General features: G+C 44.9%; 1 protein-coding gene across 4 annotated transcripts; it reads left to right on the forward strand.

Moving 5' to 3' along the window:
• The first annotated feature begins 581 nt into the window (after window positions 1-581).
• LOC139548880 (serine/threonine-protein kinase PAK 1-like) lies at window positions 582-21,349 on the forward strand. Of its 4 annotated transcripts, none has more exons than XM_071358803.1 (14): window positions 597-747; window positions 12,125-12,337; window positions 12,504-12,598; window positions 15,095-15,242; window positions 15,477-15,514; window positions 16,254-16,364; window positions 16,940-17,156; window positions 18,631-18,694; window positions 18,850-19,011; window positions 19,313-19,430; window positions 19,551-19,650; window positions 19,839-20,042; window positions 20,131-20,268; window positions 20,385-21,349. In XM_071358803.1, exons 2-13 carry the CDS (start codon window positions 12,151-12,153, stop codon window positions 20,253-20,255), a joined length of 1,569 nt encoding a protein of 522 aa, XP_071214904.1. In that variant the 5' UTR covers window positions 597-747; window positions 12,125-12,150; the 3' UTR covers window positions 20,256-20,268; window positions 20,385-21,349. The 4 variants fall into 4 exon arrangements, with proteins under 4 accessions (XP_071214905.1, XP_071214904.1, XP_071214902.1 ...); XM_071358801.1 differs by having other exon boundaries at window positions 19,839-20,035; XM_071358802.1 differs by having other exon boundaries at window positions 604-747; window positions 12,131-12,337; window positions 19,839-20,035.
• Window positions 21,350-24,780: the final 3,431 nt, after the last annotated feature.

Consider the following 24,780-nt stretch of genomic DNA (forward strand, 5'->3'; position numbering starts at 1 on the left):
TATACATGTATTGTATGGCTGAATCCCAAATGGCCCCCTATTCCCTAGGTCCCTATATAGTGCACTTATTTTGACCAGAGCCCTATGGGCCCTGGTTAAAAGTAGTGCACTACAAAGAGAATATAATGCTATTTGAGACAGGCCCATGTCTATGCCCATCACCCTCACTCAATTACACACACTTTTTCTCTCCTCATTTCCTTATATCCTCTCCTTCAGCAGATTCAGTGATTAGTTTGATGATAAATGATGCTGATAAATCTGAATAAGGCTAATGTAAAATCCAGCACAGTGATTGACCTTTGCACCTGTCAAGTCTGTAGCCTACAGATGAATAAAGTGGGCCCAAGGAGAGAAGGACACAAGGAGAGAACACAAGGATAGGAAGCAATATACATACACTATTGAGACGCAGCCCCAAAAAGTAATCGGTGAAACTCATGGTGAGACCCACCTCACCTCCCAGTGAAACAAACAGCCAGACAGACCAATAAGCACACGACTGAGCTTCAGTCTGACCACTGGCATTCTATAAACGAGTATAGTGGGCGGGCGTTGCTATGTAGCAGGGTGGTGTGTATCTAACAATAGCCAGGGATTGGCAGAACCTGGGCAGAGCGATAGAAGAAGGGTTTGGCAAATTGGGCAGAAAGAAAAAACTGAAGCGATTTGAGCGAATGCATGTGTGTGAGTGCTGGCAAAGAGATCGGATCGCCATCAGGAATTTTTCAAAAGACACGACGAGAGGTGAGTTTCTCCTATTCCTTTATCCACAGACAGAACCGGGCATGACAGTCTTTTTAGTTTTACCTTCCTTTACCGGTACATTACAGGACTGTTACCACCAGGCAGACAGGAGGAGCGTGCTCACCGCGCTCCAGTGTAACGGAAAGGGAACGTACATACAGTAGCTATATCAGTGGTTGGACTTGGGGCCGCGACACAGATTTATCGTTACACTGATGTTGCCCCCGGGAGAAAGGAACGGGGTGCTTTATGTGTGTGGTGGTGGAGCTCTTGTGTATATGTGTGTGTGTGCGTGCGTGTGTGTGTGTGTGTGCGCGCGCGCGCGCGGACCAGTTGTCTGTCGCTTCAGGGTCGAACGGTATGAATGAAACATTTGGGAATATACAGTTATCATTTGAATGAAATAAACTCCGTGTGTTGATCGCCTGGAGGAAAATTGGCAAAAAATGTCATGGTTAAAATGTTCTGATCTCATGTATAGTCTAGGCTAGATATTACAGAGTATATCCATTTTAATTGATTTAATGTCTTTAGGAGAAAGATGCGAAACGAATCATTATGCGTCGGGGGGGGATCCTTCCGATCCTTCCGGTGTCCCTACCCCATTGAAGTTGACATTTCAAATGGTTAGGGTTGGGTATGGTAAAGCTAGGGGTTAAGATTAGGGTTTAGGGTAGGGACATCCCAAGGATCCCGTATAGCACTTACGGGGGAGAGAGACAGACAGACAGACAGATAGACACAGACAGAGAATAGAGAGACAGAGAGGGTAGAAAAGAGCGAAAGAGGGAGGGAGAGACCGACAGACAGAAAGAGAAAAAGACTGGAAGAAACAGAGAGAGAGGGTAGGCTAGATAAGTGTAGCTGTAGCTGTCTGATTAGTGACAGTGCTCCACAGCTTTCACTCAGTTTGACTTGGCACTTTGAATAAATGACACATCAGGAATAACAGGCTAACCAAGAAGACTAGGCTAATCTGGGTTGAGGAAACAACACAGTTTGCGTCCCAAATGGCACCCTTTTTCCTATATGGGGGTCTCTGGTCAAAAGTAGTGCACAATATAGGGAATAGTGTTTTTATTTGGGATAAGCCCCATCTTAGTGTCGTCTCTATCACCACTGGTCTTGTCTCAATTCTGTTCATGTGCCTGAGTCAACATTGACCTTCGTGCCCCATAAAAGTTTAATGGCATCAATATGTAGAGGAATAAGTGAGATGTGATTGGATGGCTGGAGGAAAGTGGGATGGGTGCATGTTATGTACAAGTGCAAAACAGTGTAATAATATTATTATTAGCCTCTTCAATGTGATATGAAGAGATGTTGGAGGATGTGGGGGTGTAAAGGGAGTAAGAACGTGGGTGTGGTCTCCTGGCTGCATTGTCTCTCACCTGTCAGGTATTTATACCCAACAGACTGTTTAGGTTTGGACACTTTAGCCAGGCCAAGGTTTAATCGTGTGTGTGTGTGTGTGCGTATGTGCATGCGTGTGTGTTCTCTCTCTGACACACATAGAGGGAGGGAGTATTTCCGTCATTTGTTTCTACCCTGAGCTCTCTCCTTCTAGTGTAGTACTGTAGAGAACAGAATACTGGCATCAGAGCTAACCTGTCCACTGAAGCAAGAATAATACTATCAACTATAAATCTCTCTCTCTCTTCCCCTCTTCTTTTGTAAGTGTTATCCTTTTCTCTCACTTTACTCTTCCTACACCTTCTCCCCTCTCTCTCTTTCCCTCTCCACACACACACACACACACACACACACACACACACACACACACACACACACACACACACACACACACACACACACACACACACACACACACACACACACACACACACAGTGACAGGTAGTGCTGCATTAGCATTTAAAGATCCTTTAAATTCCCATCCTGCTGCTGACCTTATGGGCCTGTAGTTAAGTCCTCTTGCTCTCTCTTGCTCTCTTTTTTTTCTTGCTTAGAGTGTGAATGCGTGAACAGCTGCAGTAGGAATCTCATCTCCTCTCTATATTAATTTAGCTGTTTTCTCGACCTCAGATGACCTCCATTGATAACCATTATCCTCTCAAATACACACACACACACGCACACACCCTGCTGGTTTGCCATCTGGTCGGCTGGCGGTGTGGTGGCATGTCTGAGGAGTCTGATAGTTTGGTGTTAAAGGGAAAGTTTGGGTGTTAAATAGATAGGTTGTGTTCCCATGCTCAGACATTGCTGATGCATGCCAGATCTTACAAAACCTGGATAGGTATTTTTACGTATCAGCTAACCACATATGTTATAGTCTATGACATGGCATGCAACCATTGGTTGATGCATGCAATGTCTGAGCAGCGGAACACAAACTGTCTGGAGTAGGATAGTTTGGGTGTGAGTTTAGTGTTAAGGGAATAGTGTTTTGTTAAACCAAATCAAATTTTATTTGTCACATGCGCCGAATACAACAGGTGTAGACCTCACAGTGAAATGCTTACTTACAAGCCCTTAACCCACAATGCAATTTTAAGAAAAATAGATATGTAAAAAATTAAATTAACAAATAATTAAAGAGCAACAATAAAATAACAGTAGCGGGGCTATATACAGGGGGTACCGGTACAGAGTCAATGTGCGGGGGCACCGGGTAGTTGAGGTAATATGTAGGATAGAGTTAAAGTGACTATGTCCCCTAACCAAAGGGATAGTTTGGGTGTTAGTTTAGTGTTAAAGGGATAGTGTTTTGTTCAATGGATAGTTTGGTGGCAAAAAGGTAGTTTGCTATAGTCAGTTAGAATATGGAAGAAGTCCTTATTTGATCTCTCTTTGGCTATCATGCTAGCTATTGGCTATTTTACACCTCTCTCTCTCTCTCTCGCTCTCTCAGGAGATCTGCTAACAATCACTGACAGCTCTGCAGCTAGCAATACTCAATGAAGACACACATATACACACACCCATGCGTGCATACAATGCATTTATAAAACCAGAACAGTGCTTGGAGTTTAAATATTTACCAGTTGAATAGTTAGGGGCCTCCTGCTACCATGCTGAACTTTTGTTCTCTAGTTAGGCTATATAAGTTTTTGTACTCACACACACTTGTCTAGTTATATCATTCCTCTTCCCGGGGGTGGAGCAGCTCTGGGCTCCCAGCAGGCTTTGCAACATGCATTATTTATGGTGTTGCCTTGGTGATTGGGTTGGTGGGCAGGGCCAGACAGCTGGTGGGCAGAGACCCTCATACCTGTGTGTGTGTGTGTGTGTGTGTGTGTGTGTGTGTGTGTGTGTGTGTGTGTGTGTGTGTGTGTGTGTGTGTGTGTGTGTGTGTGTGTGTGTGTGTGTGTGTGTGTGTGTGTGTGTGTGTGTGTGTGTGTGTGTCTGTTCCAGCTCTGTGTTTAATAGTTATCATATGAGGAGTGAGTAGTTCAGTGGTGAGGTCACTGACCAGCCCTCTCCCTGTAGTTTACTCTGGACAGGCACAGAGAGGGGGAGAAGGAGAGAGAGATTATATGTGTTGGGTACTTAGACTAGTCAGTGGCTCACAGCTCTCATTCAATTCTCTCTCTCTCACACACCCTTCCCTTTTTTCTCAGAGAAAAATAAATAGGGTGAGAGAGGGCAAGGGGTAGAGGGGGTAAAATAGAGGGATCAGCTTCAAACAGTTTTTTGTGAATAATGGAGCTCCTAGTATTCCTCAGGACTGGCATTGTTCTCTTTCTCTCTGCTTCGCTCCCTTGCTTTCTACTCCTCTATCCATCTCACCCCCTTCCCTCTTCAATGCGTGCACGCGCACACACACACACACACACACACACACACACACACACACACACACACACACACACACACACACACACACACACACACACACACACACACACACACACACACACAAATCTTCAGAGGTAAAGGAGAACGCAGTCAGTGTGAGTGTCTCTCTAGGCACGGTTAAACGAACAGACAGCAGATGTAAAGAGAGCGATGCAAAGGGAGACAGAGAGACAGAAGATGGATCTTTTTCTTCTTTGTGATTCAAACAATCGCCTGGTGGAACTCATGATGATGTCATGGTGATGGAGTGTCAAGGAGGAGAGGAAAAGGGGGAGCCACAGTAGAATGTTGGGATGCACCCCACCCTAAGAATCTGCTGGCGACTAGGTTCCTGTGATATCTCTAGGCACCCGTGGAGAGCCGCGACACACACACACACACACACACACACACACACACAGTGCATTGATGAAAGGTGAGGAAGGCTAGTCATAAACTTGAACACACACACGCACTAGGATACGCCCTATGAGCACACTGGGAATCTTGACTGTTGTCATCATCAATTCCGAAACACACACACATAGCCAGAGTGTATGTTAAAGTGTATTTGAAAGCCTTCTCAGGTTGACATTTTTAAGACGCCAACATACACTGATTTATCAACACTGGCTGCTGTGTGTGTGTTTTTCTCTTAAGCTGACATTAAGCTCACTTAGAGTTATTAGGAGGACAGACCTCTCACAGTGCCGGGCTGCAAAGCATCTTTGGATTGTAAGCACTTAATGTCCTCCAGTGAAAGAAAGAATGAAGGAAATATACACTACCGTTCAAAAGTTTGGGGTCACTTAGAAATGTCCTTGTTTCTGAACACACACTGGACAGACAAACTCTGCCTAGAAGGCCAGCATCCTGGAGTCGCCTCTTCACTGTTGACGTTGAAACTGGTGTTTTGCGGGTACTATTTATTGAAGCTGCCGGTTGAGGACTTGTGAGGCATCTGTTTCTCAAACTAGACACTCTAATGCACTTGTCCTCTTGCACAGTTGTGCACCGGGGCCTCCCATTCCTCTTTCTATTCTGGTTAGAGACAGTTTGCGCTGTTCTGTGAAGGGAGTAGTACACAGCGTTATACGAGATCTTCAGTTTCTTGGAAATTTCTCGCATGGAATAGCCCTCATTTCTCAGAACAAGAATAGACTGACGAGTTTCAGAAGAAAGTTTTTTGTTTCTGGACAGATGCATATCTTCATTCCCGGTTATGTGAAATCCATAGATTAGGGCCTAATTAACTTTAATTGACTGATTTCCTCATATGAACTGTAACTCTGTAAAATCTTTTAAATTGTTGCATTTTTATTTTTGTTCAGTATAGTTTGTTGGTCATGGTGATGTAGTAGGTCGTCATGGTGACATTGGTGATGTCGTCAGTCGGTCATGGATGAGAGAGTGTTGTTAATTTTCTCTGTTTGGCTTCATTTCCTGCTCTTAGGCGTGAGAGAACACTGCAGTATCATAGACCAGCTGGTACACACACACACAGGGGGTATGTCTCTTGGAATCAATTGTCATCCGTTCTGCATGGTGGAGTGCCTGTAGTGAGACGAGGTGTGTGTGTGTGTGTGTGTGTGTGTGTGTGTGTGTGTGTGTGTGTGTGTGTGTGTGTGTGTGTGTGTGTGTGTGTGTGTGTGTGTGTGTGTGTGTGTGTGTGTGTGTGTGTGTGTGTGTGTGTGTGTGTGTGTGTGAGAGAGAGAGGGGGATGGAAATAGAAGGAGCGAGAGCAGGAGCTCTCAGGTTTTGGTCTGTGTGAGTTTGGTCATTTGAATTGTGTGTGAATAGAGTGAGAGTCTTCCTGTCACTGTCCATCCATCAACACCGTAACCCCAGGCAACCAGAGGGGGCAGGACAGTGCGCTATGGCAGTACCACAACCTCTTTTTTTTCTCTCTTTACCTTCTCTCTCGCTGTTGCTCTCTCACTGTCTCTCTCTCAATATCTCGCTGTCTCTCACTGCATGTCCAGTTCAGGCTTGGCTTGTTCCTCACTCATGCAAAAATGTACCCTCCTCTGCCCCCCCCCCCCTCCCCCCACAGCCAGCCAGCAGGCGCTATGCTATGCTGCTCTCTCTCTCTCTAATTGTGTGTTTGGCCATGTCCTCTCTGCCATCTGCTTGGGCCTGTTGCGGGACTCCTGGGAGTGGGACACACACACACCTTCAAGTTCTCTTTATAAACCGACCTATTTTCAAATAATAAGCATTCTGTCCTCATACATATTTTTCATACAGTCATTATTATAATAATCATGTATTTGTATAGTGCTTTTCAATACAAGTAACAAAGTGCTTCACATCATAAAATAATAAAATAAAAGTACTAACAAATAAACAAAGACAGGAGGAAGGAGAATAGAAAAAAATAGCAAATTAAAGCATACAGTGGGGAGAACAAGTATTTGATACACTGCCGATTTTGCAGGTTTTCCTACTTACAAAGCATGTAGAGGTCTGTAATTTTTATCATAGGTACACTTCAACTGTGAGAGACGGAATGTAAAACAAAAATCCAGAAAATCACATTGTATGATTTTTAAGTAATTAATTTGCATTTTATTGCATGACATAAGTATTTGATCACCTACCAACCAGTAAGAATTCCGGCTCTCACAGACCTGTTAGTTTTTCTTTAAGAAGCCCTCTGTCACGTTCCTGACCTGTTTTCTGTTGTTTTGTATGTGTGTGATGGTCAGGGCGTGAGTTTTGGGTGGGCAGTCTATGTTTGCTGTTTCTATGTTGGTTTTGGGTTGCCTGGTATGGCTCTTAATTAGAGGCAGGTGTTTTGCGTTTTCCTCTAATTGAGAGTCATATTAAGGTAGGTTGTTCTCACTGGTTGTTTGTGGGTGATTGTCGCTGTGTCTGTGTTTGTTGCACCACACGGTACTGTCTCGTCTCGGTCGTTCCTGTTCATGTGTTCTTCGTTTCATGTAAGTTCGTAGTTTAGGTCTGTCTACGTCGTGTTTGTTATTTTGTAATTTCCAAGTGTTTTCGTATTTCGTCTTCGTGTTTCAATAAATATCATTTATGTCTAATTACCTCGCTGCATATTGGTCCACCGATCCTTCTCTCCTCTCCTCTTCCGAGGAAGAGGAGGACGACACCCGTAACACCCTCCTGTTCTCCACTCATTACCTGTATTAACTGCACCAGTTTGAACTCGTTACCTGTATAAAAGACACCTGTCCACACACTCAATCCAACAGACTCCAACCTCTCTACAATGGCCAAGACCAGAGAGCTGTGTAAGGACATCAGGGATACAATTGTAGACCTGCACAAGGCTGGGATGTGCTACAGGACAATAGGCAAGCAGCTTGGTGAGAAGGCAACAACTGTTGGCGCAATTATTAGAAAATGGAAGAAGTTCAAGATGACGGTCAATCACCCTCGGTCTGGGGCTCCATGCAAGATCTCACCTCGTGGGGCATCAATGATCATGAGGAAGGTGAGGGATGAGCCCAGAACTACACGGCAGGACCTGGTCAATGACCTGAAGAGAGCTGGGACCACAGTCTCAAAGAAATTCATTAGTAACACACTACGCCGTCATGGATTAAAATCCTGCAGCGCACGCAAGGTCCCCCTGCTCAAGCCAGCGCATGTCCAGGCCCGTCTGAAGTTTGCCAATGACTATCTGGATGATCCAGAGGAGGAATGGGAGAAGGTCATGTGGTCTGATGAGACAAAAATAGAGCTTTTTGGTCTAAACTCCACTCGCCGTGTTTGGAGGAAGAAGAAGGATGAGTACAACCCCAAGAACACCATCCCAACTGTGAAGCATGGAGGTGGAAACATCATTCTTTGGGGATGCTTTTCTGCAAAGGGGACAGGACGACTGCACCATATTGAGGGGAGGATGGATGGGGCCATGTATCGCGAGATCTTGGCCAACAACCTCCTTCCCTCAGTAAGAGCATTGAAGATGGGTCGTGGCTGGGTCTTCCAGCATGACAACGACCCGAAACACACAGCCAGGGCAACTAAGGAGTGGCTCCGTAAGAAGCATCTCAAGGTCCTGGAGTGGCCTAGCCAGTCTCCAGACCTGAACCCAATAGAAAATCTTTGGAGGGAGCTGAAAGTCCGTATTGCCCAGCGACAGCCCCAAAACCTGAAGGATCTGGAGAAGGTCTGTATAGAGGAGTGGGCCAAAATCCCTGCTGCAGTGTGTGCAAACCTGGTCAAGAACTACAGGAAACGTATGATCTCTGTAATTGCAAACAAAGGTTTCTGTACCAAATATTAAGTTCTGCTTTTCTGATGTATCAAATACTTATGTCATGCAATAAAATGCAAATTCATTACTTAAAAATCATACAATGTGATTTTCTGGATTTTTGTTTTAGATTCCGTCTCTCACAGTTGAAGTGTACCTATGATAAAAATTACAGACCTCTATATGCTTTGTAAGTAGGAAAACCTGCAAAATCGGCAGTGTATCAAATACTTGTTCTCCCCACTGTATATTGAAGGCCTACATTAAAATCATCTTTCTAAAAGTGTATCTTTAGCAGGGATTAAAAAAAGAGGCAGTGAATCTGCAAGCCTGAAATCCTCTGGCAGACCATTCCAAAGTCTAGGGGCCCTAATGGCAAATGCCCAGTCTCCTTAAGTTTTCAACCTAGACTTTGGAATGGTCAACAGTGTCCTGCCAGAGGATCTCAGGCTGATATATAGGATGGGGGCTAAACCGAGTCTTGCTTTAAACATGATTAATAGTGTTAAAATCTATTCTAAAAGTGACTGGTAGCCAGAGAAGCTGACATGGTTACATTTTCTGGTGCCTGTTAAAAGCCGAGCGAGCAGCAGCATTTAGAACTAACTGTAGACAATGGAGTGATTGATTGACACAGAGTGTATACAAAGAGTTACAATAAAAGCATGTATAACTTTCTCCAGATCAGTGACCTAGCTATATTTCTTAGATGATAAAAGCATGATTATGTTGTGATTACGTTGACATCTTTTCATGACAATGATGATAATTCCGATCTTTTTTGTGTTCCACTTTGTTTGAGAATTTAAATAAACCAAGAAGCTAATGTATCAGAGAGAACAGTCTGCTCTCATCTACATGAAAGACTGAAACCTGGTGTGTGTGTGTGTTTAAAATATGGTAAAATATGCATTTGAAGTCTCTCTCTCTGCCCTAGGGGCTGGCTCATTAACATGGTGGGACAGGAATACTATTTTATCTTTTTCTTGCTTCCTTTCTTAATTTTTTTCTCTTGATATTGTTCTTTCTTTTGCTGAATTTTTTTTTATCTCACACAAACACACACAAAACGATGAGCGTAGGCTCAATCTGTCTAGTCATTAGCTCCACCAGGAGGGGGTCTCTGTCTCCTCAACTCACCAGGGATAGTGAGGTCTTCTGGGCTTGGTGTATTGAGGCCTCCCCTCTCCTCCCCTGCTGGCTGTGGAGGTTTAGCTAATTCTGCTGATCAGCAGGGAGGAACACCAACAGGCTAACCTACTGTCTCTGTCAGACAACAAAACAGTATGCGTGTGTTTTGTACTTTTTAAAATTGGTCACAAAAGAAAGAAAAAAATTGAGACAGGGGTGAGACAGGGTTGTAATCTGAGTCCAACCCTGTTTGATATCTATGGCGTCAGCTCAGTCAGTGGAAAGCACCAGAGATGCATGTCAAATGGCACCCTATATCCTACATAGCATACTACTTTTGACTAGAGCTCTATGGGCTCTGGTCAAAAGTTGTGCACTGTAAAGCGAATAGCGTGCCATTTGGGACGTAGCTCAAGATGTACCTTTTTATTAGTCTTCTGCTCAGTGTGTGTGTGTGTTAGTAGGGTGATGTGTGATGACAGGGTTGTGTGTATAAACTAAAAATGTGAGACCTCCCTTGTGTCTGCTCGCCAGAGGAGGATTTGGGTGGGGAGAAGGGGGAGGATGTGTTTGATGTCTGAAGGAGGGAGTGAAGATGGAAAGAAGGGAGGAGGTGACAAAGGTGCTCTAGAATTACAGAACCATATCAAGTACAGTATGTGTGTGTGATCCACCTTGTGGCCAGCTGCTCTCTTAGTCACCAGAGCTGTAAATGTGAAGAGGTGTGTGATTGTAGACTGTGTGTGCATTTGTTCATACATCTGTTTAGTGTTTGTGTGACAAATATACTGTAGTTCCACACTTTCATGACGTGTGTGTGTGTGAGCCACAAACCCCACCTCCTACCCCATGACTCGTTCTGACATCACAGGCTGTGACCTCATTATGACTGAAAGGCAGCAGAACAGAACTCAAGTCCAAACACACACACTCTCACACTCTCACCCCCCCCCCCCCCCCCCCCACACACTGCATGGTATTTGGACTTGGACTATCTGTTGCAGTTTAGAGGAGGACTGAGGAAACAGAAGCTGAAGCTAAGATCAGAGTTCCAGCCTGATAGACAGACAGACCTGGGTGAGGCCAGACAGAACCTAGCCACTGCTAATGTAACACAGGCGTCACTGTGCCTGTATAGAAGTGTACTGTAGCTTCCTTCACTGTCCCAGTCCTCTTACTGCGCTCTAACAAGTGGTTCGCAAACGAGAGACCGCCCGCTTGACAACTGCTTAGCCAGCTACACCACCGAAAAGCTAGCAATTCAGCGACACGAAGGGAGACATTTCAAGTTGTGGCATTACGGTATATGATCTTAACTCTGTTACACTAACCCTGAGATATGATGAGGTCAGTGTACCAGATGATTACAAATCAGATGTAAATGTCATATTATTTAACATGTGGAAGTTATGATTCATTCCTGCATTGAGACGACATGATCTCTGTTATTCTCCTGTACAGTGGATTAAAGTGAGCTAAATTAAATCAATCTGCTTTTTTTGTTTAGTGCTCCAACTTTCTACCTCAAATTAGTCCTTTTGGACGTTTTTCTTGGTAAGCTCTTCTCATGACGTGAACTCTGTAAAACTGTCCTGTGTGTGTGTATCTGACCCAGATAGTTGTTCCCTCTGGTAGACTGCGTCCACCAGAGTATTCACTATAGTAGGTAAGCTTACATCCCCCATGTGAATGACTTTGTGTGTGTGTGCCGTTTTTAGATGTTTGTGGTACAACCAGTCATTAGCTTGTTTCTTTCTCTCCTCAGTTCAATGGCACCTAGAATTAGTTTGTGAGCAGAGGCAGCAGGGTTGTGTGTCTTTCTCTTCCTGGATTGTGACTCAGTGGTCAGTGTTTGCAGCGTGCACACACACACTCTGTTTCCGGGAAACTGGCCTGTAAATGATGTGTGTGTTTGCAGATCAAACAGAATGCCAGCTAGTCAACTATGGACTGGTAGCTCTACTACCTGTGTCATGTTAGCTGATAGGCTAGTTGACTAATGCTCTCTCAGCTGATGGGCTAGTGGAATAATGTTCTGTCAGCTAATTGGCTAGAGTACTAATGTTCTGTCAGCTGACAGGCTAGTGGACTGGTGTTGTCCTGTCAGCTGATTGGCTAAATGTTTTGTCAGTTGATTGGCTAGTGGGCTACTGTCATGTTAGTTGATAGGCTGGTAGACTGGTAATGTTCTGTGACCTAATGTTGATTGGTTGTTCCAGGAGCAGCCGGCGTGTAATTGGTGAAGATGTCTGATAATGGGGACATTGAGGACAAGCCCCCAGCCCCGCCCATGAGGAACACCAGCACTCTGATTGGCTCCTGCAGCAAAGATCCCGCCCCCCATGGCTCCAAGCCCCTCCCCCCCAACCCAGAGGACAGGAAGAAGAAAGATCGCTCCATCAGGTCCATCCTGACAGGAGGAGGAGACAAGAGTGAGTCCTGTGTGCGCGCGCACAACGAAGGGAGGTAACCAGGGGAAAGACAGACATCCAAATCCCCCAGGATCCCTTGCGGTAGCTTGCATGGTTAGCCTTCCCATGAGCCTCTCCTCTCTCCCTTTCTCTCCTAATTTTATCTCTCTCTTTATCTCTCTCTCAGCCAACAAGAAGAAGGAGCGTCCAGAGATCTCTCTGCCTTCTGATTTTGAACACACCATCCATGTGGGCTTCGATGCGGTCACTGGAGAGTTCACAGTGAGTCCATGTGCTCTACATCTATACTCTACTAGGGTCTGTCTACATGCTCGAGATCTAGGGTCTGTATCTAGTAGGGTGTTTAACAATGATTCAGCTGATCAACTATGGCCTGTGTAGGATAGTGGAGGATCCTCAGAGGAGGAAGGTGAGGACCATCCTCCTCAGTGAATGTCATTAAATAAAAAATTTAACAAACATTTAAAAAGTTATCCTTTTTAGATAAAACTATACTAAATATAATCACGTCACTAAATAATTTATTAAAATACACAATTTTGCAAAGAAGATCTACAGGAGCCTCAACAGCACTCTGTAGGGTAGCACCATGGTGTAGCTGGAGGACAGCTAGCTTCTGTCCTCCTCTGAGTACATTGACTTCAATACAAAACCTAGGAGGCTCATGCCCATCAATAGACTTCCACTGTAATTGCCAACTTCCGCAGGACGTCCTCCAACCTATCAGAGCTCTTGCAGCATGAACTGACATGTTGTCCACCCAATCAAAGGATCAGAGAATGAATCTAGTACTGAAAGCATAAGCTACAGCTAGCCCTGCAGTGCATAAAATGTGAGTAGTTGACTCAAAGATAGAAATAAAATAATTTAACAGTTTTAAACAAATTTCTTCTTAAATTTAGAAACGAGAGAAATAAAGATTTTCGTTTTTTTTCTTCCACTTTCAGTTTAATTTAGTTAGCTAGGAAATGCTAGCTTTGTTTAGCCTACTAAAACACCCTGCTCAAACAGAAGGATGCTATGTTAGCTAGCTGGCTATGACTATCCAACACAACATTGGAACTCTTCCAAGTCAAGGTAAGCTTTTGGTTTAACTAATTTATTGCCACCTGGGCCCACCGGTGTACCTGCTTACTGACTGCACACTGTAACGTTACTGTATTATTGTAGCGGGTTTCCTAACCCGTTAGTTCTATTAGCTATGCTGACTATGACGTTACTTTAGCTCATATGGTGACAACGATGTAGGCTGTGTGTACTGTAGCGGTTTGGCTTGCAAAGGTTTTTCGCCTGGTCACATACAGCTGTTGTGTTTTGCATTGAAGTCCACAAGCGAAGGGAAGCGGTGAAAGGAGATGGGGAAGGAATACAACATGGCAGCTTTGAAACTGTGTTAACGCGTGATCAGGGGTTTATTCATTCCGGCAATTCTGTTGAAAAACGTTTCTTAAACAGAAGCATACAGAACAAAACAGGAATAAACATACCTGAATTTGTCCAATAGAAACTCATGCTTGCAACTGTTGGACTAATGATTACATTATAAGCTATATAAATAAAGAGGCGCACACTATATATAAACTCCCAGTAATTTATTGGGTAAATAAATGTACCCTGAAGAAGGCACAGTGATGCAGGAACGTTGGTGATTTACCTAATAAATTGCTGCGAGTTTATGTATAGAGTGTGTGAATCAATTTATTTTCATAGCTTATAGTTTATTTGCCGTTAGTCAACACCGACACACAAAATAATTTAATAATAATAATAATAAACCTAGGCTAGGTTGTAGCAACCTCGTGATGGGTATAGTGAAAATTTGAGTATCATGTAGTAGCCTAAACCTATCAATTTTACATTGAACTGGGTGAATGGAAATGAATGACAGTTATCCAATAACTGACCGCCACTGGTGTAGGAGTATCTGTTCTCTGGACAGCAGGCTGGTACACTGTAACTGAGTCAGAGCAGGAATTACTTTAGATTTGGAGTGAAGAAAACTAGCTACAGCACAGTGCCTCCACTTATTCCTAATCTCTCTCTGTGTGCTTCCCAAATGGCTCCCTAATACATATATACTGTATATATATATATATTAGTGCACTACTTTTGACTAGAGTCCTATGGGCCCTTTCTCCCTCAAACCCTCTTTCTCCCTCAAACCCTCTTTCTCCCTCAAACCCTCTTTCTCCCTCAATGCCTCTTTCTCCCTCAATGCCTCTTTCTCCCTCAAAGCCTCTTTCTCCCTCAAAGCCTCTTTCTCCCTCAAACCCTCTTTCTCCCTCAAACCCTCTTTCCCCCTCAATCCTTTCTCCCTCAATGCCTCTTTCTCCCTCAAACCCTCTTTCTCCCTCAAACCCTCTTTCTCCCTCAAACCCTCTTTCTCCCTCAAACCCTCTTTCTCCCTCAAAGCCTCTTTCTCCCTCAAACCCTCTTTCTCCCTCAAACCCTCTTTCCCCCTCAATCCTTTCTCCCTCAATGCCTCTTTCTCCCTCAAACCCTCTTTCTCCCTCAAACCCTCTTTCTCCCTCAAACCCTCTTTCTCCCTCAATGCCTCTTTCTCCCTCAATCCTTTCTCCCTCAATGCCTCTTTCTCCCTGTCTTGTAATAGGCGGAGATCTTAGGAGGAATGGAGCGAGTGAGGAGAGGGAGAGGGAAGCAGAGTGGGGGATGATACTGTAGGATGGAGATATGACCCAGTTCTCTGACCACTGCAGACACAACATCTTTCTCTTGTTACTAACATTGTGTGTGTAGGGCATGCCGGAGCAATGGGCTCGGTTGCTCCAGACCTCTAACATCACTAAGCTGGAACAGAAGAAGAATCCTCAGGCTGTCCTTGATGTTCTCAAATTCTATGACTCCAAGGAGACTAACAACAGCCAGAAATACATGAGCTTTACAGGTACACACACACACACTAGCATGTACACACACACACACACACACACACACACACACACACACACACACACACACACACACACACACACACACACACACACACACACACACACACACACACACACACACACACACACACACACACACACACACACACACACACATTCAGATGTTAACACACACACTATTTGTCTTGTTTTCTCCTCCTTTATCCCGTTTTCCTTCTCCTCTACAGACAAGAGTTCAGACAACTACAGCTGTTCCAACACTGCCGTAAGTCTCCTGACACACCCGATTTAATTTCACATATTTTATTTAACCTTTATTTAACTAGGCAAGTCAGTTAAGAACAAATTCTTATTTACAATGACGGTCAAACCCGCACGACGCTCGGCCAATTGTGTGATACAGCCTGGATTCGAACCAGGGACTGTAGTGACGCCTCTGGCACTGAGATGCAGTGCCTTAGACCGCTGCGCCACTCGGGAGCCCCTATTCCATATATAGTGCACAACTTTTGATCAGGGCCCATCACCACAATTCTGACCAGAGCCCTATGAGCCATGGTAGGGCACTATATAGGGAATAGGGTGCATTTTGATAGGAACATATCTCAACTATCAATGTGTGTTTAGAGCATCTGCCATAGATGAAGAATGGCAAAAAGGATTGGAGGGATAGAGAAAAATAGGGGATAAACAGAGAGAATGAGAGGATAAGAGATGGTGGAAGAGAGAGCAGAGGACGAAATGGAGAGGAGAGGTGTACCAATCAACAGTCCTTGAGACACATTCTTCCCTGGCTCTACTCCCTCTCTCTTTACCTCTCCATCCCTCATTCTCTCCCTTTGTCTGCACTGTCTGTGAATCAGTATATTTTCCTCCATTCACGTTCTCTATCTGCCTGGCTGTCAGTCAGTCAGAATGAGAAGAAAGGGAGATGGAGAAGGAGTGAGTATTACCAACAGGAAAAGAAAGTGAGCTAACTGAAAGTGATGTCACATCCTCTTCAGAGCTCCAAGGCTGTGTCAGAGACGCCCGCCATAGCAACCGTATCTGAGGACGAGGAAGATGAGGCCACGCCCCCTCCTGTTGTCGCTCCCCGACCAGAACACACCAAATCAGTAAGACACACGCCACACACATACACTCAGCCCCCTGGCACCAGACAAGGTAAATAAAGTCGCACTATCCTTGTGCTGCTCCTCACTAACAGACTCAGCAGTGTGTGTGTGTGTGTGTGGCGATCATGGGCGGCAGCAGGGGGCTGAATTTAGATACTAAACTCACACTGCCTCTCTGTTCACTCTGTTGTCACAGAAAACACACACACACACACACCAGAGAAATCCCCTAGAGAAGTCTGTTCTCTGATTGGCTGAGAGGGGTCTTTTCTTTCGGTCCGAACTGAAGTGGCGTCTCAGACAGGGCTACTGCCATGGCGCCACTGTTGCCAAGGTGATTTAGCAGCTTAGCGCACCTGACTGGGACACACAGACACAGTAAAATAAGGAACAGTAACTGTAACTGAGTTGGTTTGGTGGACCACCAATTGCATAAGCTATAGCTCAGAAGGCTAACATTGTCCTTCTCTCCCTTCTTTCACACTCTCCCTCTCCAACACCCCCTCTCTCCCTCCCTCTCTCCTTCCCTCTCTCCTTCCCTCCTCCTCTCCTTCCCTCTCTCCTTCCCTCCTCAGATATACACTCGTTCTGTGATAGATCCCCTCCCAGCTCCTCCCACCAGAGACGTTGCCACGTCACCTATCTCCCCCCCACCTCCGGAGGGTGCCACCTCCGCCATCACACCCCCCACTAGCCCCACCCCTAGTCCTGCTCCTGGCCCCTCCGTGCCACGCCCCGCAGACAAAACACGCAAGAAGAAGATGTCTGATGAAGAGATACTGGAGAAACTGCGTAAGTAACGCATGCACAGACACACACAGACACACACAGACACACACAGACACACACAGACACACACAGACACACACAGACACACACACACAGACACACACACACACACACACACACACACACACACACACACACACACACACACACACACACACACAGACACACACACACACACACACACACACACAGACACACACACAGACACACACACAGACACACACACACAGACACACACACACAGACACACACAGACACACACAGACACACACACAGACACACACACAGACACACACACAGACACACACGCAGACACACACAGACACACACACAGACACACACACAGACACACACAGGTCGTCTGAAAGTTGTAATAGAAGTGAACTGCACTGGCTGCTGGTTTCAGATCCCAGGTACCATCTCCTGTCATTGTGCCGTAAGGTACTCTGTAGTGATGAATGGTGTGTGTACTCTGTAATCCATTGGGTGAGTTGTGTGTGTGTGTGTGTGTGTGTGTGTGTGTGTGTGTGTGTGTGTGTGTGTGTGTGTGTGTGTGTGTGTGTGTGTGTGTGTGTGTGTGTGTGTGTGTGTGTGTGTGTGTGTGTGTGTGTGTGTGTGTGTGTGCGCGGGTGCGCGGGTGTGTGTATAACTAGTTCAACTATATCATCCTATGATGCTCCATGCCTCAGATGTACTCAGGTCTCCCTCTACTGGTAAGAAACAATACTGTCACTCAGACATCCTTCTACCCTCCTACCCTCCTGTCCAACCCTGGCATCTGATTGGTCCTCTTCTCTCTCTACTGTCCAATCTCCTGGAGTTACTGAGTGATTCTGTTAAATTGAGCATCTCACCTCCTACTGTGGACCTAACAAGATGTTCTGTCTGTTACTGTCTCTCCTCTCTCACTTTTTCTCACTTTTTTTCTCTCTCTCTCTCTCTCTCTCTCTCTCTCTCTCTCTCTCTCTCTCTCTCTCTCTCTCTCTCTCTCTCTCTCTCTCACCATCTCTCTCTCTCTCTCTCACCATCTCTCTCTCTCTCTCTCACCATCTCTCTCTCTCTCTCACCATCTCTCTCTCTCTCTCACCATCTCTCTCTCTCTCTCTCTCTCTCACCATCTCTCTCTCTCTCTCTCTCTCTCTCTCTCACCATCTCTCTCTCTCACCATCTCTCTCTCTCACCATCTCTCTCTCTCTCTCTCTCTCTCTCTCTCTCTCACCATCTCTCACCATCTCTCACCATCTGTCTGAGTCTGACCAGCATGTCTTTGACCCTGACAGCCGTGGTCCTACAGTGGTTTTAAAGTGAAATCTCTGAGAGTCTCTGTACTGTAATGGTCCTACTTCTGCCTCTATGCCTCTTCTCTGTTTCCCTGTCTGTCTGTCTATCTCTTTCTCTCTCTGACTCTTCACTCTGTCTTTCTGTTTCATTTATTAACCTCACTTCTCTCCCTTCTTCCCTTCCTCCCTCCTCTCAGGGAGTATAGTCAGTGTGGGAGACCCCAAGAAGAAATACACACGCTTTGAGAAGATTGGACAGGGGTGAGTCAACACTACACACACACACACACACACACACACACACACACACACACACACACACACACACACACACACACACACACACACACTTCACTTCTTCATTTTGAAATGAAAGAAGTCTCTCTCTCCCCTCCTCTCTTTCCTTCTCCCTCCAGTGCGTCAGGTACGGTATATACAGCCATAGACATCGCTACAGGCCAGGAAGTGGCCATTAAACAGATGAACCTGCAGCAGCAGCCCAAGAAGGAGCTCATCATCAACGAGATCCTGGTCATGAGGGAAAACAAGAACCCCAACATTGTTAACTACCTGGACAGGTGAGACACACACACACACACACACACATATACACACACACACACACATTGTTTACTAGACAGGTGAGACACGTATACAAACACACACACTCCTAAACGCACACATTGACATGTAAACACACACATTAGTTGTGAGGACTAGATATCTTCATCTTGTCTTTCGGCTTCTTCTTTTTCACACACAGACACACCCTAACCGTCCCTCACACCCTCTATCTTCCCCTTACCATTGACGAACTGGTACAGTGGTCATATTTGGTGTTACCATGGTAACATGGGTGTGGTTGTTGTGTTTCTGTAGTTACCTGGTGGGGGAGGAGCTATGGGTGGTGATGGAGTATCTGGCTGGAGGTTCTCTGACTGACGTTGTCACGGAAACATGTATGGACGAGGCTCAGATCGCTGCTGTGTGTCGGGAGGTCAGTGCTGCTGTGTGTGTGTGTGAGTGTGTGTGTGTGTGTACATTGCTTGTCGGCCTGCTTTCTAATTCAGAAAGTGATGCCTTGAGCACTTTTGTACATCTCTCTCTCTCTCTCCAGTGTCTGCAGGCCTTGGAGTTCCTCCATTCTAACCAGGTGATTCATCGCGACATCAAGAGTGACAACATCCTTCTGGGAATGGACGGATCAGTGAAACTCAGTATGTAACACACTTAGGGTTGGAGATGGGGGCATTAATATGCAGTGTCTCCATTTGACCAGCAGAGGGAGCTCATAGTCTGTGTTCTAATGCAGCACTACCACTGTGCCATTGCATATTTAGTCTTATATAGTGCATTAGAGTGCAATGTCCTATTATAACATGTGTGTTCTCTCTCTCCTCTCTAGCTGACTTTGGGTTCTGTGCCCAGATCACTCCAGAGCAGAGTAAGAGGAGCACCATGGTGGGGACTCCCTATTGGATGGCTCCAGAGGTGGTGACCAGGAAGGCTTACGGTCCTAAAGTTGACATCTGGTCTCTAGGCATCATGGCTATAGAGATGGTGGAGGGAGAACCCCCTTACCTCAATGAGAACCCACTCAGGGTAAGAGGTAGAGAGAGAGCGAATGTGTGTGTGTGTGTGTCTCTCAGTCTTTGTGTGTCTATAACGGCCCCTGTCTGTCCTGTCCTATCTCCTAGGCGTTGTATCTGATTGCGACCAACGGGACTCCAGAGCTTCAGAACCCAGAGAAACTGTCCTCAGTCTTCAGAGACTTCCTCACCTGTTGCCTGGAGATGGATGTGGAGAAGAGAGGGAGCGCTAAAGACCTACTACAGGTAGAGAGAGAGAGAGAGAGAGAGAGGAGCATAAAGTTGGTTTCTTCATCAAACCACGTGACTAGTTTTACCAGTAATAAAACGAAACCTATCTTTCCTCTCCTCCTCCTCCACAGCACCAGTTCCTGAAGGTGGCCAAGCCTTTATCCAGTCTGACTCCTCTCATCCTGGCAGCCAAAGAAGCAGCCAAGGCTAACCGCTAACCTGCTAGATGCTAGCACAACGAATCACTCCCTCCCCTCCCTCCGGGGCAAAAAAGACCCCTCCTCTCCCCTCTGGACCCAGACGGGGTGTTTCAGGGTGTCCCATCCCCCTCAAACCCTTGACCTATCATGGTGACTGTGGGAAGGACGCTCTTACTGATGTCATTGCTGGTACAAATACACTGATCGGATTGGAGAAGAGTTCCAGGCCCAAAGACTCATGGGAGTTGTAGTTTCAGCAGGAAAGTGTCTGAACTCTCTACGGACAGTGGCTCTGGACTGGATCTGATCTGACCTTTTGAACTGTTTGTTTGTTTATGTCTGACTGTTATTTTCATGTATTGAAAAAGTGCATTTTGGTTTGATATTTTCTTAGGTGTTTTGTTTTGGGGAGAAGTGATTGGTTGATTACAGTGTAATGAAGAGACGCAAAGTGGTACTGTTATTGTCTAAGTCCCAAACGGCACCATAGACCCTAAATAGTGCACTACTTTTATCAAAAATAGGGTGCCATTTGGGACAGTCGCAGTCTGATCAAACGTTGGAACGTCAAACGTATCTCCTTATCTCTACTCCTCTCTCGCTCTCCCACTTTCTCTCTCTGTCTGGCTGACTGAGATGACACGCATGACACCTTTTTTATGGAATGTCTAAAATCATAATAATAATAATACAATTGGTGATGATGATGATAATGATGGTACATGAAGGATGCCTGTGTATGATACAGTATAGAAGTACATATCTAAATCCTATTTTTCCAGCACAATCGTTATGGTACAATGTTGGACTGATCCTAGTCCCAACCTTCTGAAGAGAGTATGTACATTACATGTGAAAAAACTGCATAATAATCCCAACTAAAACAACCAGAAAAATATTGTCTGCTTTCTTTGTTTAGCAAGGTGTTTTTCTTTATTCAGATGGAGCTGAAGAATACCAAGGTACCAATAAGAAGTATACTTTCTACCAGGCGGTTTGGCTTTGTTCTATTTTTAAAATGTAGCGTTAACTACCTTCGGCCTTAAACTGTCTCACCGGTGGAAGACTGGTAGCAGACAGTTGGACAACCTCTAGTCTCTCACCAGAATCGGAGTGCTCTGCACGCTCCTGCGGCTGTGAGAAGAGGCTAGACAACCTCCAAATTAGACCGGTTTAGACTGGGTTGAACTGGTTCAGACCAGTTCAGATAAGAGTGGCAATAGTTATTGAAGTCTTCTCTTCCTGTGTATTGGAGACATAATTATGATGCTTATAAAAGTCTTATTTTGAATGAGACAAATCTCTATTATGGAGAGAGTCTGTCTGTTGGGTGTACCCCTGGTTAGGTCTGTTGGGTGTACCCCTGGTTAGGTCTGTTGGGTGTACCCCTGGTTAGGTCTGTTGGGTGTACCCCTGGTTAGGTCTGTTGGGTGTACCCCTGGTTAGGTCTGTTTATATAAAGTCTTATTGTAAGTGGTTCTGCTCCTCTGGGTGGGGTTGTTATCTGAATGGGAAATAAGACTCAAGACACTGATTAAACTGGTAATTACTGTTGCCACAGTCTTAATCTGCCTGGCTAGACAAAGGGTCTGTGTCGCAACCCACCAGCTCTTTATTTCTATCCCTTTTTTCCCCTCTCACTGCCTCATTTATCTGTCTGTCTATTCCTCGATCTCTGGGAGAATCTCAATTGCATACTCCTTGCATCCTCACTCCTTGCCTCCTACTCAAAATCCATTGGATGAGAAAGCCAGAGGTTTAACCCCTCTGGCCTTCTCCATCACCCATGTCCTATTGTCATTACATGAATGTGTTACAGATTACAAAGAGCTTCACTTCCCAAGATTAGAGGTACACCCACACACTTTAGCCTAGGCTACAAATTAATGATAAACTAGACTATAACACTTTAAAATCACATTCGGTGTGGTTAAATCCGTTATGTTGCATCCCTCTAGTCTGAGCTTCAAACAACAACCTTTTCATTCGCTGCCAAAGAACGAGCGTAATAGTTTCAGCCTATTTGGATCATTATTCCTTATTGTGTAATTATAGATGCATGTACTGTTAGCAACAGGTGGGAGTGGCTCTCTCTCTCTCTCTCTCGCGTGTGCTAAGGTTCTTTCTCTGGAGCGAGACAGACGCGACTGTTATTATACCACCACCAGACTGCAGGAGGCTGCGGCAACACAGATCGCGTGCTTTTTTTCCTAAACGGATAAACAGACAGAGAAAATAATAACATAATAACAACGGACGAGTAGCTGTTATAATCACCGTCCGGTAAGTCTGGAATATATTGTTGCCTGGTAAACGGTGGTAATAGGATTCTTGTTTTTTCTTGTTTTGTTTAACGAGTCCCATGCATATAAAGGCAGATCATCCTCTCTTGCGCTAGAGACAACCTACTGCAACACTGTCACGGAAAAACAGTAGTTTACTGGGCTATTCTACAAATAGATAAATAAAACGATGACTGACTATTCGTTAGTATTCATTAATAGGCTGTAGGTTGACCATTGAACACTCTGATCATAACAGTTGATTGAATGAAGATTGATAGACTGCGTCTGCTGCCTGCTGCTGTGTAGATCCGTCATTGTCTCCGGGGTGACCGACACACGGAGGGAATGACCAGACCGTTAAGTTGGCCGGGAGATTTCTAGATTTACAAGATCTATCTAACGGTCTGTTTGTTTCAGGGTCCGCGCTTTTTTGATTCTGTTGGGTATGTGACAGCCCGGGAATATGAGGGTACATAGCATAGCCTACAGATATTTCTCTCGCGCTCTCTCTCGTCCCTTCCTCTGTCCACGAATAGCCTGGTTGCTGTGTTTGGTTAGATATTGCATTGGTGCTGTGTTAGGTTAGATATTGCATTGGTGCTGTGTTATGTCTTGGTGCTGGGGTAGGTCAACTGCCCCAAAGATTTGTATTGGTGCCTGGTGTATTGGTGCTCAGCTTGGATGGGAGGCCTATTGGTGCTGGGGTATAGCTGGTGATGATGATGGGGTGATGCTGGGAGAGAATGAATGAACAACGGAGACAACAGAGAGTCACTGTTAAGTTTAACACTGTTTATTTATAGACACACACATACTGTCTGTAGCCCTTGCCTAAGGTCATTGTTAAGCCTACTGTACAGGGCAGATGGTGTATAGTAGGCCATATAATAATAAGAATGGGTAGAACGGGAATCCCCTTTCAATGTCAGGCATTGTGAGTGTATGAGTTTACCAGTCATTGACAAGGTCAGGGGTTCCATGTCTGTTCTACTCAGTCTAATTATACGGTTTAGGCTACTCTACAAAGTACAGAATCTTTCTACTTCTACTAGTCAACTGGCATAATTGATGATGCTATGATACATTAATACAAACATAGAAACATCATCCACTGTATCCATGCAGATGATGAGCAAAACATCACATCTTCCTTCATATCTCTTTTCTAGCTCTCTCTGTCCTCTCTGGGTTAGTGGTTTTGTTGGTCCAGTTCTCTCAGGGTTTTATTGACCTTACATCCTATAGCTGCTGGTACAACACCAGCCCATCCTACCATTTACAGTATATCTGACTGTTTGCTGCTGTTTGTTTCCTGCTGTGTTTCTACGGGGTTTGTGTATATAATGAGTGAGCTGTAAGAATTTCCTCTTGTAGGACAATAAACCTCAATCTAATCTTTACCTGGACCTCAGATCAGCTTAGTCACTGTTTCTTTCTCTCCTTTTGACATCAAATCTCTTTTTTTTCTTTTACCATAGAGAGCATTAATCCATTGACCCGGTATGGCACCTTCACGATTTGCCCAAATGTACCTGGGTGACTTCACACTAAATGTCATGTAGTTCGCTCAAACTTCAAGTTATCCGTCTGAAACTTTGCACGTACACTGCTGCTATCTTGTGGACACCATCGGAATTACAGACGTGGGACCTTTCTGTTGCATTTCAAAGATGGTGGTAGGAAAAAAATACAGTTGGTATTTTCTTCTACCAGATCTATTGTGTTATATTCTCCTACATTCAAGTCACATTTCCACAAACTTCAAAGTGTTTTCTTTCAAATGGTACCAAGAATATGCATATCCTTGCTTCAGGGCCTGAGCTACAGGCAGTTAGATTTGGGTATGTCATTTTAGGTGAAAATTTAAAAAAAAGGGGTCTATCCCTGAGAAGTTAAATGATCCCTTCCGTGCATCTAGACACCATCTGTGGTCACCTTCGCCATTACACCGAGAGAGGACAGACCAGAACAACAATTTAGTTTAGGGTATTTCTAATTCAGGAAATGCAGACAAATTATTTCTGTATGGCAAATTATTACTA

Source organism: Salvelinus alpinus, chromosome 22 (assembly GCF_045679555.1).
Source record: "Salvelinus alpinus chromosome 22, SLU_Salpinus.1, whole genome shotgun sequence".
Classification (NCBI taxonomy): Eukaryota; Metazoa; Chordata; class Actinopteri; order Salmoniformes; family Salmonidae; genus Salvelinus; species Salvelinus alpinus.

Bases quoted from the DNA above. Each gene is read 5' to 3' on its own strand.
- LOC139548880 (XM_071358801.1), top strand. From the start codon at position 12,151: ATGTCTGATAATGGGGACATTGAGGACAAGCCCCCAGCCCCGCCCATG. The intron at 15,515-16,253 runs GTAAGTCTCCTG...CATCCTCTTCAG, and splicing joins ACAGCTGTTCCAACACTGCC to AGCTCCAAGGCTGTGTCAGA. The intron at 19,651-19,838 runs GTATGTAACACA...TCTCCTCTCTAG, and splicing joins GGACGGATCAGTGAAACTCA to CTGACTTTGGGTTCTGTGCC.